This window comes from Fulmarus glacialis, unplaced genomic scaffold (genome assembly GCF_000690835.1).
Source record: "Fulmarus glacialis isolate BGI_N327 unplaced genomic scaffold, ASM69083v1 scaffold10000, whole genome shotgun sequence".
Classification (NCBI taxonomy): domain Eukaryota; kingdom Metazoa; phylum Chordata; class Aves; order Procellariiformes; family Procellariidae; genus Fulmarus; species Fulmarus glacialis.
The window spans coordinates 65,141-83,320 of NW_009185828.1; the positions used below are offsets into that span (position 1 = coordinate 65,141).

Consider the following 18,180-nt stretch of genomic DNA (forward strand, 5'->3'; position numbering starts at 1 on the left):
AATAATAAAAAAGGACAGATTTCATCCACTATATTTTTCTTTACTGCAAAGTAACTTGAGCAAAATCTTCAAGTTATTTTGGGGTTTGTTTCATTAATGGGAGGAAAAAGACAAGTATTACAGTGACTGGTTACAAATAAGCAGGTTCATATTATTCATTTAGGCCAGTATTAGTAATTCTTGAAGATCTTTTTAGTTGAGATATACTGTAAATAGATTGCAAGGAAGGGTGGAAGTTTGTTGATCAGGGGTGGGGGTTGAAGAAAGCTCCCTGAGTCCAAGCATGTGAACTCATGTGTGTGATTTCCTTCTTCCCCCCTTCCAGTTCGAACAGGAGAACCAGAGACTCGTTGGTGAAATGAATAATCTCTTTGATGAAGTCAGGTACAATTTTCTGTTACTTGACAGATTGCTGTGTGCCGGTCCCATCACCCAGACAGCACCCACACACGGTGTATTTGCTGCAGGACACCTGGCTGCGTGAATTGTAGTGGTGTGGTAGGAGGGAGGAAATGGGAGCGCCCAGGAAACGAGCTGTACGAGTTCACACATCGTGCTGTCCCACAGTGTAAAGAATGGTTCTGAGTGACGTACAAACTATCCAGAATAGTATTGGTTAAATTAGGAAGGTTTATGTTCTATCTCGCTTAAGTTTTCCACTCATATCACGTTGTCCGCTGCATATACAGGTGGCAGTAGGGGAGGTGCAGTCACTGACCTCCATGCAGAGACCTGTCCTTATGGCAGAGCAGCGGTGCCGTTTGCTCTCTGCTTGCTGTGCAGAACACCTGTGTGGCTAACTCAAGCTGGAACTTTACTTCTGGATCATTCGTACTAGGCAAGGTGAATTCCACAGTTCATGGTAGTATATGGAGAGGGTATGTCAAAATTAACTACTTAGGGTCCACCATGGATTTTGTTGTGTTAGATGAAGGAAGGCAGATCTGTGAAGCTCTCGCAGTGAAGGCTGCTACCTGAGAATTTCCGGGAGGTGCCTTTCCCAGAGCTTCCCTGTGGGCTGGCTGCCCGCCCACCGTGAATTGTCAGAGCACTGATCGCAGCCTGTTGCTGCATAACAGACAGCTGACCGAGCAGCCGTGCCTTTTGAATAGCCCGCTTACCGGCTTGGGGAATCTGAACCTGCAGGAGCAAGAAATGTCTGCACCAGTTTCTAATGGAGTATTTCTGTTCTTTGCCAAGACAAATTGAAGGAAAAGTGGTGGAAATCTCCAGATTACAAGAGATATTCACTGAAAAAGTCTTGCAACAGGTTAGTATAATTAAATACTACAGCAGCAAATACAGCTTGAAGGTTTTGTTGGGGTATTTTGGTCTTGGTTGCGTGCAAGATGTAAACATAAGATTAATGAATCTTTGACGATGAAGGGAAGGAAAAGATGATGAATGTGAAGGAAAAGATTTTTGTGTTTTTCAAATGCAAAATTGAGATATTTACTGTTGTTACTTACTAGTATGTACTGGGAATGGAAAATGCAACATATGTGTTAGGATGATCCCTCTGTCTCAGAATTGGTGTCCTGTTAAATGTGTTATTTAATAGCATCTTTTCTGTAAATGGTGGCACCTCTTCCAAAAGAGCTGGCAAAAACTAGACAGGTTAGATTTGATTCTAGATAAATGGGAGACTTCCTATTGATCTTGGTCGTCTCCATGCAGGCTTGTAAAATCACAGGTAAAGACATTACAACTTAATTGCCTCTATACGTTTGCATCATTGAAACTAAGATGTTAATAATACCAGATTTTATTTTATACTTGAGTTCTGCTTGTTCCCCAAATCCTTAGAAGTGTTTTTTTTTTCCCTAAAATACATCACTGTTTCTCAATTTTATTTTTTTTAACAGGAAACTGATATTGACAATATCCATCAATTAGTCGTGGGTGCAACAGAGAATATCAAAGAAGGCAACGAAGACATAAGAGAGGTAATGTCTCCAAGTTGTGTTTTAAACTCACTGTTTCTCTTAACTTTCAGTTTTGCCCAAGTGTTGCTTTAAACACCATGTACAAGCTCACCCATGGTACAGGTGCAGTGTGTGTTGGGGTGTCAGGACATGATTTTGGAAGAATTGTACAAGTTAGCTCAGGTTCTTAACAGGCCGCGTTGCTTGTCTTGCTCACCATGATTTGAATGGCTGTACAGGTCTGCAGAAATCTGCTTGGCCTCAGCTATTATTTAAACACGAAGGTCACCTGGCATGCATTTAAAAAAGGGGGGGGGGGAAATTGCAGACTAAGAAAAGACAGTGCTGAAATTGTTGAAACTGGAGTTGAATGCTAAGCGTTAGCAGGAGTCTCTTTACCATGCTGAACGCATCTCACATGCTCCTAGTAAACAAATCTATCCCACTGTCTTACTAATTAGAATGAAATGTTTTCTTTCAGGAATTGAGATTTCAATAAAAACAGAGTTCCTAAATTAGGTCACTGAGTAAATGGCTCAGTTTCTTTTTTGGTTTTTTTCTCTCCTCCCCCCCCACCCCCCTCATGAAAGCACACAGAATATGTAACTCAAGGATGAGTTATCTACTGCTCAGCTCTCCTGAAAAGTGCATCAAATGTACATTAGCAAGCGTAACTCTGGAATTTAAAACTTCTGACTTGGAACTTATTTCCACATTTGTTCAAGAGAGTGGAGTATCTGGAGTATGCTTTTCAGTAGCTGTCCAATAGGCGTGGTGGTATGGCACATGGTGGGGAAGACATTTGGGTTTTTTAAAGACTTAAATCAATAGATTTACTAATATTTAGCAAACAGTTACTATGCCTTTAAATCATGATTCTAAAGCACCTTAGATAGGATGCTGGGGGAGGGTTCAGAGATGTCAGCTGATTGTCCCAGCGTTCATAGTTAAGAGATCAGTGTTCAACCACATGGCAGGAACTGAAGTTATTTTTGCTTCATTTTTCACATTTGTAGGTAGAACTAAGTTTCCTAAACCACACTGAGAAACAGTAGAAAAAAGTGATAAAAACTTCGTCACTCACATTGATGTTTGTATCACATTAAAAAAATCTATTCTATGTGTGAATCTGAAAAATGAGAGAGAAAAACAGGTCCCCTGCCATATGCCGGTCTCAATTTTGGGAAGGAGAATCCAAGAAAAATACTTGCAATACTTCCTCCTTGCTCTACTTGTTCTGAGACTGAAACACATGACTAACGGTGCTAAATCAACCTCCAGAAAGAGTTGTCAGGTTTTGATGTGGGTTTTTTGTGTTGGTGGTTTTTGGTTTGGTTTTTTTTTTTTTTTTTTAGTCAGAAGATGTTTATTAGAATGATGAAGGCCTCATTATTTCTAATCACAAAATTTCACTTTTGGAACTTAAAACTAGCCTTTAAGCATATACGTTTTGATGTAGTTCTTAATGTTTGGGGTATACTTCCACTGTGTGGGATCTTGCAATTTTCTGGGGTGGTGTTTTTTTTCTTTTTTTTTAAATGACCAATTTTAAGATTGAAGAGAAACTTTAGTGTGCTAAATCTAAAGAGATATAGCCAACCTGACCTCTATTCACCTGAAATTAATGGCAAGTTTTGTTCTTTCTCTTGTGGGAGGGAAGAGTGAAGCCACTAATAGTCCTCTTGGGTTGCCATTATTGAAGATTCTACTGTATGTTTACTGGTGAGGGTAATGGAAATAACCTTTTCCTCACAGGCAATCAAAAACAATGCTGGATTTCGAGTATGGATCCTATTCTTCCTTGTGATGTGTTCATTTTCCTTGCTTTTCCTGGACTGGTATGATAATTAATTAAAAATATAATATTGTCTACATGCTTTGTTTGTAAAACTTCTGACATTTTTTCAATGGAGTGGGGTGTATGGCATACCTGTATATTTTATGCATTTTTCATACTGCTATGATGCAAATATTTTCCGATGAATAAGCATGTGTATAGAATTCCTTAGTGCAGAGGGAGCTGATAGCATTTATTTTAAATCCCTCTATCAAACATAAAACCACACTTAATCCTGCAAAGAATGTAGAAACCTTTGAAAGGGCTGGTAAGAAAGCTACAAGCTGGAGCACAGCTAACAGAAGGAAAAAAACGATAATGGTTTTATCGTAGTCACCCACACGTGTGATGTGGAAGTCCAGCTGCCAGTGTGCAGACCCGATCAAGAGAAAACTGTTACTGTGCAAAAGCATCTACACTGTCTCAGGCTTTTATTTAATCATACCACGTCAGTACATAGTGATCATTTTGCACATGTATGACCTACTTCTAATCCTCTGAAACTACTCCAGTCAGAGATCAGGTTGATTTAATAGTAATAATAATGACAAAAAGTCAACTAAAGAGCTCTACTTCTAGGTGAAAAGAGAGAATACAACACAAACAGATTGTGCAGTGAAACAGATGTTCTGGAATGTTGGAACAAAGCCAAAGGATAGACAATATTAAAGCCAAACTCTTCAAAATACTAAAATGGGGAGCAATTTGTTAACTAAAAAACAAGTCTCAAAACCAGCTGTAAATAAGAATCAATAAACTCCCTGCTGTTAAATCGGAGGAAAAAATAGTTTTGACTTCAAGAAGCATAAGTAATCTGTTTCTCCTAGATCGTAAAGCTTAGTATTTTTTAACGTTTATTGTTATGAGAGAGAGAAATAAGTTGTTTCTCGTCAGTATTTACTTGTGCATTAGTTTTTATTGTCCTAAATTTAAGGGGAGGAGATGTATCATGAATCATTTCTATGTAGGACAGCCTTGGGGAACAGATCTTTCCATCTTCTAAAATCTGAATGTCCTCTGTAAATATTCATATGAAATGTGTGTTTTGCTATCTCTCTTCTGAAATGTATATTTCTATACATTACATGCAACAAGCAGCATCATCCTTATTCTCTACTCTGCACAGAGTGAAAATGTCAAAAGTTACATGTGAATTAATTACATTCAATAAAGCATACACTATTAGAAAATGCAAACATGGTATGTTTTCAGTATCTTAACATAAAGCTTGAAAATTTTAAATGCAAAGAAAAATTTGGCACATAATTTATTGCTTTTTATGCATTCCACATACCATAATGACTTACTAAAAAGCCTTTTGCAGATATTACTGTGTAATGCACACTTCGTATCAAACCTAGAGAATTAAGTAGTAATGGTTATTTTTACTGTATTGTTGATAAAACAATTCTATTAGAGAAAAAATAAAAGTAGAGCTGACCACATTTGCTCTACTACAGATCTTGAGAAACAGCCCATGCTGGTGTTTTCCCTTCATTTTTGTATGGTCTCTACCAAAAAAAACAAAAAAGGAACTTTTGACATGTCCACTACAACTTGTCCTATTCAAGTTACATGAACAAAAAAGGTGACTTGCTTGTCCAGATGCTTCACACTTATTTTGTCTGTTAAATTAATGTCTTTTTTTTGTAATATATATATTTAAGATTTATAATAAAAATGAAAACATGGTTTCACACAAAGGATAAGTTTGTAATTACAATGGAACTCTAACGTGCATCCACAATACTATGTTCTTCTACATCTTTTCCCCTCCCAAGCCATACATAAACAGTTCTACTCTTCACTCAGTTCCACATGTAGCTTTAAAACAGCCAGTTGTGTTATCTAATATGCTATTTTTTCACTTGTGATGCTCTGTGTTTTAAAAAGTATCAAACTGCAAACCATACATAAACTGATGAAAGCTCTTTCTAATTAATAAAAAGGGAAAATGTTAATGTAATACAAGAGAAAATTTAGACATATTACTCCCTCTGTTGTATCCAACAAATTACATAGTGGACTACATCTACTGTGAATAAGCTTTCTGCCTCTTAAGTATGATCAAAAGATGATGTTTCTCATTAGAACATCCTGAACTGTATTTTTTACACTATCCTCAACATCCATTATTAAAACTGTCTGTGTTTTTCCATAATGTCTATCTAGTTTGTGTTTCAGTGCTATCCTTACCAAGATGCTAAAGCCACAGTGGAAATGCAGTTAAATCCTGTTGACAGCAGTAATAAAACATTGAGCATGCCTTGTTGCAGAGAACTTCATTATCACTTACAAATAAACAACAGTAAAGAAAATGTAAGAAAAATGCTACCTGACAGTTTCTTTCTCCATACAAGTCATTACATTATGCCCTTGACATCAATGCTGACTATCGTTCTTGCTTGAGCCAAAACTCAGTATTAAATACAGCTTTCAGCTGAACAAGAGATCACTCTAGTTATGGCTGAGGTGTTTCCGTTTGCAAAATGTCAAAGAATAAAAGATTAATAAATAAAGTGTCAGTTCAGACAACAGAACACATGATTTATCTAAGGTCCAAGCCCTGAAAATCCAGTGAAGAAATCTGTCAGTATCCAATAAATGGCAAGAACATACCTAACATTGGATTCTTTTTTAACATTGAAAATGGTGTCAAAGCTCTAAAGCAATGCTGATATGCACCTTGTTTTATGCCCATGTATGTTTTGCAGCAAGTTTTGGTGTTTTGGTTGTTTTTTTTTTTTTGCAAAGCAGTATCAGCAAACAGAAGCAATTGCACCATAAACATGAGTAACCTCTAAATTATCCGTAATTATATTTAATGAAAAGTTCCTTAAAGTCCCTTAGTTACCTTCAAATGACATAGTGTTAATAATTAGCTTATCATACTAAGCTGACTTCTCAGCAGCTTCAGTCTCCTGTTCAGAGAGTTTCTCTTCTGACAGTACTGTCATCCACGGAGACACTGAGCGCGTGATGGTTTGTTTGGCCAGATTGTAGTGGTTTATGACTGTGTAAAATTTCCCTCGAGCACTGGAGTCTTGTTCAGAGTAGTAGTTTTCCAACCCAGCTGGAATGCATTGATTATTCTGAAAAGAAAATCCATCACTTAGATTACAGATACGGTCCCATACACACCAAAAGTAGGTTAGGTGTTTCTTTTTTTTTTTCTTTTTGTCTAAGCCAACATTCACTGTCTGTGAGTCAAGATGCAACATACAGTGATTAACTATGATGTTGTCCTACTGTGTTCAAAATGTTCTTCCCTGCAATCCTTAAACTACTCGTGCACTTGCCAGGAAGACCAATCTGGGTTTATATGCCAGAATAATTAATGTACAAGAAACAGTCTTGCCTTAAATGATTTTTAGAAGTACTCAATCTCTAGTTCCAGCCATCTTTTGCTGGTTTTTTCCTCCCCACCTAGTTCCAACTGTTGGGCTACAACAGATGTGTGTATCCTACCGTTAGATTAGCTTCAGGTACTTTAACACGGTGTTTTCAGTCTGAGGGACAGAAATTAATACAGATATATTGGTGCCAAGGTATGAACAGTTTTATAGCCCAGTAAATAAGAGATACAGGGAAAACACTGTGGGTGGCCAAGCTTACGTGCAAGTGTGTGCACACAAAATACTTCACTCTTGATTGTCAGAAAGATGTAGCCAACAGCAGGCTTTTAAAAAGCTATCTTTAGCTGTGAGACTACACTACTGAATTTCCCAGTAATTTAAGAGCACCACATAGAAACTGCTAGGTGCTCAGAGCTTTTGAAAGTGAAATACCTGATTTAGAGAGTTAAATACTAAGTAGGATCCAAACTTTGCCGTCATCTTAAAAACCAAAGTGGATGTGCACGTGCAGTGCATTAATCAGCAGGTATCACCTAGCAACAGTTCCAGTGATGATGCAGTAAAAGCCTACAAAGCAGATAGTGGCACCGAAGGAAAAAAATGACAGACATACCCTGAGACCCCCCAGGTTTTTGCTCCAGAGAGTCACGGGTCTCTCTGCAGGTCCTCTGCCCTATCTGCCAGTTCAGGCAGTCTTGCCTGATACCTCAGAGTGTTGGGGCAGTCATCTGGGCAACTGAATTGATCCTCTAAATTATAAGCTATGAGTAGCTGCAGCTTGAGGAAAAATAAGTTTAATCATTTCTACTCTGACTGTTTTTAAAAGAAAGAGGCTGTTCTGTCTTCCTGCTTGTAGCACCAGAAGACTAAAATTTGTAACACTACAGCATAGCAACTTTGAACTGCTACTGTTCTCACAGAACTTGGCAAACGAAACTTAATATTGGAAATTCCTAAGCACAAAAATACGTGCAAAAATGTCACGGTTTTTAGGACCAGATGCTATCTCAAGTGTGTCCACATTTACTTTTGGGTTGACTCTTATCCTTGTTGGGGGAAAAAGAAAAAAAGAGGTGTTATAAACAAGCACCAGTAACAACAGTTTCAAATGGTTTAAATCATAAAGCACAAAATGATTGGGGGAAAGATCCAGCAGACAGTCTTGGCTTAATATAAATTTTGCATCCTAAAAATGTTAGACTGAAAAAAAGCATCAAAAGGTACAAAAGAGAAAAGCAAGACTTGCCAAAACAACAGGCCTAGAGGTAGTCTCATGAACCTGCCTGCCGCCAATGAATGCAATCTTGTGGCAGGTTTGACTCTGAAAGAAGGCTCGCTGTCACAAGACTAACAGTCCTCCCACGGAGTTAACACCTCATCAGTTCTAACCTGCTTGTGTGACAGACGCCTCGATGTGTGTCAGACTCACAACAGCGCTCAAAGTTACCACATCCATCAGGTTCAGTTTATTTGTTATCTCTTGTTAAGGCAGCAGCCAGGGCAAATCTTCCCTCACAGGTTTGTTTGAAGTAGCACTACAAAGCAGACAGGATTTAACCCCGGCTAAACAGACACTTGTGCCTATTCACTGTTTAAGTCAACAGAGGTTTCCCCAAGGTCATAATCATTATATATGCCAGCTGCAAGACTTGGGATCTAGATTTAAAAAAAAAAAAAAAAATCCAGGACAACGCTGGAACAGACCTATTCAATATGCATGTTCACCTACATCAACTGTGCCATCTTCTGGAAGTATTATCCATGCTTTATCTGGGATAACTGACACTGCTTCTGATGTGAAAAAATGACTAAGAAGAATGTAGACACAGACATCTTTGTAGTGATTATTTCACCCAGTCATGGGATGTAGTCACAATTCTAAATATTTAAAAGGAACGCAATCCATTGATCTAATGAAATCTGCCAAGGAAATTCAAACAAATATAATTTTTAGTGCTGAAGACAAGCCAAGATTACTACCAGTCTAAAAAAATGGCACAGAATCTTTTGTTGCTTTTAGAAGCAGTTTGCTTTGTAACAGGCAAAATGACTCAGTAATGTTATTTTTCGTAGTCACAAACATGCACAACATCTGACAGAAGAGCCTAAAGAAACACACAGCAGAGTTTCCATCTTGACTGTATTTTTGCTCCTGGGATTTCATGCTTCTAGAAGAGACGGGAAAAACCTCGCCTTTTACTCATTGCTCCTTGTGTACTGCCCAAGGACAGCCCCCTTTCCTGAGCACCTAATCAAGGCAAGCCACGCAGCACTCGGAAGTGACGGAGCAATGGAAACTGGTGGCGATTCTCATCCTGCCGTTTGCCTGAGACCTTCAGCTTGTGCAAAACATTTCTCTCCATCTTTTGTATTTGTTTCTGTGGTTCCAGGTGAAAGAAGTAATAAGGAAAGCCATGAGGAGAAACTGAGATGCTCCAGAGTGAGTTGCCAGTCTTTTGCTTCTTTCACAACCCTTCTATTTCAGAAATTAGTTACAGGTTAAGGCCTTTGATGCCAGAGAAAATTGTGCTTGCCAGTCTATAGCTGGCTGTATTAAGATGACTCCTTTTGTTCCTTTGACATAAAGAACCCCAGTGGTATTCACTTATAAATAGTATCTTCTGTCACATTAACTTTGCTGGGTCAGTAATTCCAAACTTAATAGATGATGGTGTTGTCTTTAATGCATTGAAGTTACTTTGTTGTACTGTCCATGAGTCTGACAGAACGCAGGTACCTTGGCAATGAAAGCTAAAGGGTAACATGCAGTGTGGAGCATACTGAAGCCCTGGAGAAATTCCTCCAGGATGTAAGTGCACTCAGGTCTTTGAGGAAAACTCCGGTGAGTCTCACCAACAGCCAGAAAAGAGTGCTTCAGAGGAGTAACTGCACAACAGCAGAATTAGGGCTGTGTCAGAAAGCTTGAGCAAGCACAAAATTGAGGGTCAAGTAGTTTAAGATTACTACACAAAGGAAAACAAGCACCTTTTTAAGCACACGTTCAAGCCCTGGATGCGTAGGACAGCAGAAAGGCTGAAAACACTGGAACCTTTGGAACTGCTCCATGTATGAGAGCATCAAAGCAGAGAAAAGTGATTCTGACTCACAGCTGTGGTAGCTCAGCCTTTATGCAGAGATTCCCATGGTACCAGGCTTGCTGAGGCAGGAGACACCTTTGCCCTTAACCAGGAAATCACTTCAGCATGCAAAGTCTGGGGACATCCAGGCCAGAGAACGTTGTTGAGGCCACCTGAAGCACGAAGCCAGTCCACAGAGACATTGGTCACAAGGTGACAGACTTCTTCATCTCTTAGGACATCTGTGCCAAACTATGCCATGACACATTATTGACTCTCCCAAAAAAAGATGCAAAGGCAACAAACACAAATTCATGTCAACACTGGTAGTTTCAGGCGTTATGTCATTTGCTAACGTGTTTATCCTGTAAAACTCTTAAGGGTTACATGACCAAAGATGCTGTGTCTCCTGGCATTATGCCATCAAGCAGCTAGGAGACAGCCTTCACAAAACCCAACACTGGGAGAGTAATAGTAACGCAGCCCTGTGTATATGCTGCACCTTAAAAATAAAGCATGAGCTATGGGACGTTCTGCTCAACCTCTGTTTCAAACACAGAGCCCTAAGGAGAGATACCCAACCGGATTCTGTTCAAAGTGCAACTGAAATACAGCTAAGAAACTGTTCTCCCCTTAAATGTTTGCGACACTAGGAAGAAAAGACAAAAGAAGCCAGAAGGCTGCAACTAAAAGGAAGGGACAGCACAGTATGAAAGGAAGCAGAAGCAGCAGACTGTTACCGGACTTATGACAGGAGCACGTAACTGGCCATTCCTGTCAAGTCAGGATCACATCAAGATACTCAGTAGGAACATACAGTCCATATTCCAAATTGCTCAAAGCCAAGAGAAAGCTTAGAAAAAAAAGGCTATCGTCCCATGAGACATGAGCATAGCGGGGTTTCAGTTCTTCTGTGAGGCAACACAAAAAACCAACAGCAGAACCAAAAGCTGGATCTCCTGAGTTACAGCCAAATATTCTAACCTCAGTATCTTTTGCCCTTGAGTCAAGGGAAAGCAGTAACCTAAAACTGAATGCTTGGAGCCAAGTTAATCCAGTAGGGTATCACTGATTATAATTTTGGACTAGATTCTTTAAGGTATTTATGTGCCTGAAGTGACAGAATCAAAAGTCCTGAACAGGATCATCAAGACGTGCTGAGGCAGCCATTCCTTCTTAAATCCCTTTGAAGATCATATAAAGTACCCATTTGATTCATTACGTGACTAAATATTCTTAAAAAATTAGAGGGAAGAATGCCATCATCACTGCTACTTTTCTTATCTAGTTACAGCCAAGTTCAACACTGCTAAATTTACAACAGAGAAATCAATGTTACCTTTCTGACTTTCAGCCCAGGTCATAGCTGAGGAGCCAGTGCTATCATCTTGCACGAATGAAGTGAGCCTCAACCTCCCTTTCGGTTAGCACCAGTGTTTTTTCCAAGAAATGTGTTTTCCCTTTTTTGGCACCACTTTTGACCTGTGGCAGTAGGGCTCGGAGGTCACTGTTCTAGAACAAGAAGTTCTTTCTACAAAAATAACCCTAAGGTAACTCTGCTACTCTTAATGAGAGCATCACTCTACTGTTTCTTTGACACGTATTCCAGCCTCATTTTTTTTTCTCCAGGTTTTATCATTCTCTTCTTTCCTAAGACACATGAATTTGGAGGACCATGCAACATTAAACCGTATGACCCAATAAAGGAGGGCTTTGTCCAGACAACTGCAGAGATGAAGTAGGTTTGAAGGACACTGGTGTTGGGACTTCTGCTGTATTTTCAATGTTTAAAGCATTAGCAAAATAACAACATTATGAAAATTGTGCAATAGTACAACGTCAATTATAAATTAAGCAGCAAGAAACATAGCAGGAAGCACACTAACCTATGAAAACAAAGAAATTTCTATGCAATACAGCATGACTTAATCAAGGTTATGCAGAAAACACCACAGAGAATATTACATACTCTCCTATTTTTCTAAAATGTGTACGCAATTTACCTTGAAAACAAATCCTTCTGGACAGGTATGATCATACTTGTATACCTTGTAGACTACCAGAAATACAACGCACGTTAAGAACACAAGGGCAAAAAGGACCAGCACAGTTACCTGTAAAGAAAAATAAAACATGCTTATGTTAGTAATGCACTGCTTATTATATTGCTCTTTGTTACTGTACGCAGCAGAAGCAAGCTATGAATGCACTTTACGGTAAAATCAAGGAAAGGATAAAAACAGCTTCTTAATTATTGAGGGAGAACAGGGAAGCAGCACATAAGTGCTTCTACCTCCCCCTTCTCAGAGAAGAAAGCAGATGATCTGGTCAGTGGCCCATTGCCTCTGCACTGGAAGGCTTTTTTAGTTGCATTTCTGTCCAGTGCACACATCAGGCCAGAAGGACACATCAAGGTAGCTTGGGTCTGCTGCTTTTTCAGTATTTGGATGATGCAAGTGTCAGTCTTACCAGTGTCAGCTGGTAAGCGTGTTTGTTTTCCCTGTGCCTGTCCAAGAATGGAGTCAAGTGACAGTAAGTTAGCACAGGTGTCATCAAGATAATACAAAGGTGACTCTAGCAAGGCAAGGAGAAAGTAATGTCTGCCCTCTCTTGTTAGGATGAGAGTTTGTTGCACCTGCTATGAATGTATGGGTAGTTACACCAGTAGTCTGCATGCTTGGTTGCTCAATGCTCCTTAATTTACAGGTTGAAACAGTACTTCTTCATCACACAGAGACTGTACAGGAGTAGTTCACTGCCAGATCCATAAGGGAATACACCATGTTCAACATAGGGCTAGCCTCGAGGAGTTCCACAGTGCTCACAGGGAAGCCATTACAGACTGCATTACATGGCACTGACCATGTCCTTAAGTACCTCTCTGGTCCTGAATTTGGGCTGGAGGAAAATCCAAGACACGCCTTAAGTTGAATCCGAAGTCAGTGTCAGTATCAAGCTAACCTTTCCCAGGAGTAAACTCTGAGCAGCTGGAGACTGGCAGCCTTTTAGATGAAATGGGAGACAGAACTACCTCTAGAATTACCTCACCCATTGACAAGGGAAAGCACAAGACTTTGGCCTAGCAGTTACACTAATTCAGACCCATTTTTGTGGAAGGTGTGAGCTGAGCAAAGGTCTGAGAGTGTCCCAGATGTGTGTTTTTATTATTCTAAAGCTTCTACTGATAGACAAATGAGTAGCTCAAGGAGATTACAGAGTAAGAGTGCTTGAGCTTTTTTTTTTTGGCAAGTTAGAAAGAAGCCAGCATGTGCTATAGCATAAGAAACAGTAATAAACAGAAATGAACAAGATTATGTGATTAATTAATTAAAACAAAGTATAATATGATCTAAATTTTAAACAAAGACGAGTAAGCCAGCTAGAGAACTTAGGCACGTCAGGGTCAGTTATGCAAACAAGAATACTCTGGTATTTGAGAAAGCAAAAAAAAAATTGTAGCTTTGCCTCTTGGTAAAAAAACTCACCACACACTCCCATTATGATAAACCCCAGAACTAGTAGGATTTGCAACACTGCAAACTGTGTGTGGCAGTGGGACTAGCACACTGAAGGACTGAGATGTACTTTTAGGGACTTCTCATGCTGGGGAAGTGAACTTCACCGTGGGCAGACAACAGCGAGTGCTAAATTTCCTGGCTGAGACAAGGCTGGGGAGTATTGTGGTGCTTCTGAAGCCAAGGACTTTATAAGGATTTTTGACAGAGACAAAATAAGCAAAAAAGGAGGGCCTGAAGAGAGGCAGGGAGAACTGCAGATCAGAAAGTAATTTAGCAGAAAAAATGTAGATATTAATATAAAAATGAGACAGGGAGCAAAGGACCTTTCTGGTTAATAGCAACATCTTCAGTTTCTCAGAACAGTCACTGGATTATGAAATAAAAAAATCATAATCACCCTCCAAAAACCTCACACTGACATCAATTTTCAAATCCAATTAGTCTTTCCCCAAGTTTATTGCTCGTTTGCATACACAAAGGTTAACATGGATAGACCACTCCGTCTTGCCAACCTCCTATTTTCTGCTCATGTGTCCCATGTCTCAGTATGTTCTCAATGAATCCAAGAGATAAAGCACATCTTCCTTTCTGGTCATTCTCTGTGGCCCAGTTTAATAATGAACAACATAACCCCCCACCACCACACTTTCCTGGCCAATCCATACCCTAGCTCAGCCCTTCTCAGATGTTTTTAATCAGGTCTCTCCATTTTTTCTTCTGTGGTTGGTTGAAGCCCTTTCCTGCGTTTCCTTAGCTATCCCACACACACACACGTAGAAGGCCCTTTACCCTCTGGGTTGGCCCAAACCTTGCATCCCGTCTTCCAGTGTTCTTCCCTCCCCACAACTGTCACGAGCCTTATTCTCTCTTCTCCCCCCCAAATTCTCCTTGCACTCCAGGCTCTAGAAAAACTGACCTTTCTCCCCTAAGTTCCCACTTAGGGCTCCTTGTCCCACCTCCCTACCACCTTGCTGGTATGTCTAAGTCCCACACACTGCCTGTGTCACGTGGTACCCGTATGCAGATGTCCAGGGTCCACCTGCCCCACCAAGCCAAGGGGCCCTAACCATACCTTTGGGGGCTCCAAAGCAGGTCTGCAGCCCTGTCTGTCTGTGGGACCATGGGCCCAAGGCCTTCTTCCCCCACTGAGCTTCAGCTGCTGCTGGGCAGCATGGGAAGATGAGGAACCAGAAAGGAGGGAGCGCTCCTCACCCAGCCCAGCAGCTCTACAACACACACGGCCTGGTCCAAATTGCAGGTTTTGGGTCATTCACTTCCAACTGCTGACTCAAAGTGTATGTTAAACCGTTCCTTTTGCTCTGACTGTCACTGCTCTTTCCAAAGAGAGACTAGAAAGCGGGGACAGAAAAGATAAAATCCAGATAGGATTGTTGCTGAGGCTTCCCATGCCATACAAAATGTATTTCACATAGCCTTCAAGAAAGGCTGCTCTCTCTAGGAGCACAGGCCTGTGACATGGAACATGGACACCAAGCAGAAGAACTGCTATGCTACAGATCGACTCAGCTCACATTTGTCTCCTCCACAGATAGGAGTAAACAGCTTAAAATGCTTAGAAAAAATATTCTCAAATCTCAAAGCATTTTAACCGTATTCCCTGGCCATCCTACTAGCAAGGAATAGTAGAATTACAACATTATTTCCCAGTCATAATCATTCTGACATACACATGAGGCCTCAGGAACATACTGTAAAGCTAACAAGCTATTTTGTAGTTGAGACCAAATATTAGACAATTAGACCAAATATTTCCACAATGACTGCAGAATTACTCTCTCCAAGGCTCTGAAACTGTTTTGGAAAGTAATTATGTTTTTTGAAAGAGGTCAAAAGCCCAGTGTTCTGCAGATTGCTGGAGCCTGGCAAGTTGCAGAGCCACAGCCTCAGGGCTGATTTGCTGAGACATGGAGCATTTACCTGTTTCACCAACCTACGTGAAGCTGTGAGTTCTCACTGCTGGTACAAGTCACGTCCAGCATGGTTCTTCCATCACCACACAGTAAGCCACTGGGAAGAGCTCTCAGAGCTCCTGGTTCATAATTCTCACGGAATCTTTCTCTCTCACTTACTGTATTTCCTAATGTTACTAATTTTGGTATGAACATGTAAATTTTTACTCTCATTATTTCCAATAATTTGCAATCACACTCCATTTGCAAATCCCTAATCGAGTAAGCCCTTGTCTCCTTCCTATTAGAAGAGACGCTACCTTCTCTTACCACCTGTCAGGATACAAGTAACTGCTATTTAAGTAAAGGACAGTCGTACATGCAAACACCACAGATGGAAAGAAATCCATCACTGCATTCCAAGGTGATCCCAATCACTTGTTAATCCAATCCACTTCTCCCTTATAAGCTGAAAATCCTTCTCTTCCTTCTAATAGCCATTTTCCTTCACTCTCATAATAACCCACCATGGATGGTCCACAATTGTCAGATCCCCCGGTTCACTTCTGAAGCTGAGACAGTTAGCTTCTTTTCCCTGCCAGTAACAGAGCGTGACCCTACCTCTCTGCCTCACCTTCAGAGCCCTCTCCTCCCAGGTGTCTTTCAGAAATAAAACCACAGAAAGAGGGAAGGTGACAAGCTGCTCTTTAGACCACAAGCACTACCAAAGCTGTCATTTTATTGCTTTCTTCCACAGCAACTTTGCACACTCGCTATGAATTAAAGTTATCCTCTTCTTCCTACCGAGGCACTAGCAGCAACTTGCCCTCTTCCTCTCTTCAAGGTAGGAGAAGATGCAATGCATGAGCAAGCACTACTCCCTCTCTTCTAGAAGGAGATCTTGAATTTCTTCTCCTTGTGGTAGCCAGCTGGCTGAGGTAGCCTGCAGGACCCCACACAGTAGGAGCAGGAGTTTTTTGAATTACTATGATCATTCACTGCCATGTATGTCCTGCAGAACTCCAAGGTGCCTGTCACACCACAAAAGTGATGGGCTTTTAAAATACTTTTTATGAAATAACTACAAGATAGCACAAACAACCGTTTCTTTTAACTAGGAACTCGAAGTGTGGTTTTGTTTTCATCTTCAGAGTGTCCTTTAAAGTTGGTTTTAAAGGGATCTGGCAGCAAAACTAAGTGAACAGAAAAGATGACAAGATATTAGGTATGTGGCAAATTTTTGAATAGATTGTAAGTGAAAAGCAGAAGAAGGACAACATCTAGCCAGAAGCCATTACAGTAATCGAAATGAGAGATGACTAATCAATGAACTAAGTGTACCCACAGCAAAAAAAACTGTCTTCAGTCTCTGTAAGCATTTAGCCGAACAAATGAAACTCACCAGATCTGACAACTACACTAACATGTAAACAGCTCATGATAAGGCCTTACTATCAAGATCTGCTAGATCTTCCCAATCAGTTCATCCTACTTTGCTACAACTGCAAAACACTGCAAGCTGTATTTTCTGTGCCTGGCTACTGCAGTCTCCTCCTTCCTCACTTCACTAACATTTCTTGCATTCCCTTTTTAATCAAGCCAGAATATTACGGCAAAATTCATCAATTGCACCAACTGTGCCTGCTTCTCTTCACACCCTTTCCTGGCTCCTGTCCCCTTCTGAACAAATTACAAGCCATGTTTCAAGGCATGCACAAGTCTGCCCCTTTTGCTCCTCTTAGCTTTACCTCCTTCCATTTTGCCTGTATCCCACTGTCCCACTAAAGCCTGGGTGCCATCCGTTTTCCCTCTGTCTTCACCTCCACCTTTCTCGTCATGCCTCCTCCTCTTGCCTGAAATTCTTTCATTAACCCACTCTTACTGTGCTGGTTTGCACCGCCTTCCTTCATGCTTTTCCTTCCGTCATGCACCTTTCAGCATACAAACCCACCTAGGAGCATTCCTGTTATTATGAGAAGTGGAACTAAAGTGGAACTAACAAGACAAGCAGTAATTTTCACTGCTCAATCACTGGCACTTGGTCACATCCCATCTCTGCTGTACATCTACGCATTATCTATTTCATTTGCAGCCTCTTGGGAACACAACTTTCATTTCCGATTTGTCTGTAAAGTGCTAGGCATAGATTTGGTGCTAGCACCAAACAAAAAGAGTGAAAACATACATTTATAGAGGACCTTTCATCTGAAGTGATTTACAACCAATTTATGCTTTGCTCACCAGTGAAATGCAAAGCCCTCTGGGATGAAATACAGCAACTTTGTACAACCATTTAGGACAGGAAATTAAGATTATTGCTATCCAATTTAAACTACAAGAGAATTTTAGGCAGGCAGACTGTAATTACAACAGATTGCATCTGGCTGCATCCCACAGACTAAAATTCGCAAAACATCACATTAACTTCCCTGCAAATGGCCATGACCTCCATTTCACCTCTCTCCACTAAAATCCTGCATCTCCAGCTGCACAATGCCCTCCACCAGCACATTTGAGAACACTGAAATCGGCTCTCCACTTCCCCTAACATTCCTGC

General features: G+C 40.4%; 2 protein-coding genes across 2 annotated transcripts in view; one reads left to right on the plus strand and one right to left on the minus strand.

The window, feature by feature from the left end:
- Nucleotides 1-3,776, plus strand: part of STX18 (syntaxin 18) — a gene marked incomplete at its 5' end in the record, with an annotated part of 34,091 nt that extends 30,315 nt beyond the window's left edge. Inside the window, 4 exons of the mRNA XM_009579431.1 lie at nt 326-384; nt 1,201-1,270; nt 1,866-1,946; nt 3,681-3,776. Coding sequence (XP_009577726.1) covers nt 326-384; nt 1,201-1,270; nt 1,866-1,946; nt 3,681-3,776 — 306 coding nt within the window. The remainder of the gene's footprint in view (nt 1-325; nt 385-1,200; nt 1,271-1,865; nt 1,947-3,680) is intronic.
- Nucleotides 3,777-5,454: 1,678 nt separating this feature from the next.
- Nucleotides 5,455-18,180, minus strand: part of LOC104077880 (neuron-specific protein family member 1) — a 22,199-nt gene continuing 9,473 nt past the window's right edge. The window contains exons 3-4 of the mRNA XM_009579318.1: nt 12,199-12,309; nt 5,455-6,854 (exon numbers count right to left, since the gene is read on the minus strand). Of these exons, the coding sequence (XP_009577613.1) occupies nt 6,654-6,854; nt 12,199-12,309 (312 nt within the window). The 3' untranslated portion in view covers nt 5,455-6,653. The remainder of the gene's footprint in view (nt 6,855-12,198; nt 12,310-18,180) is intronic.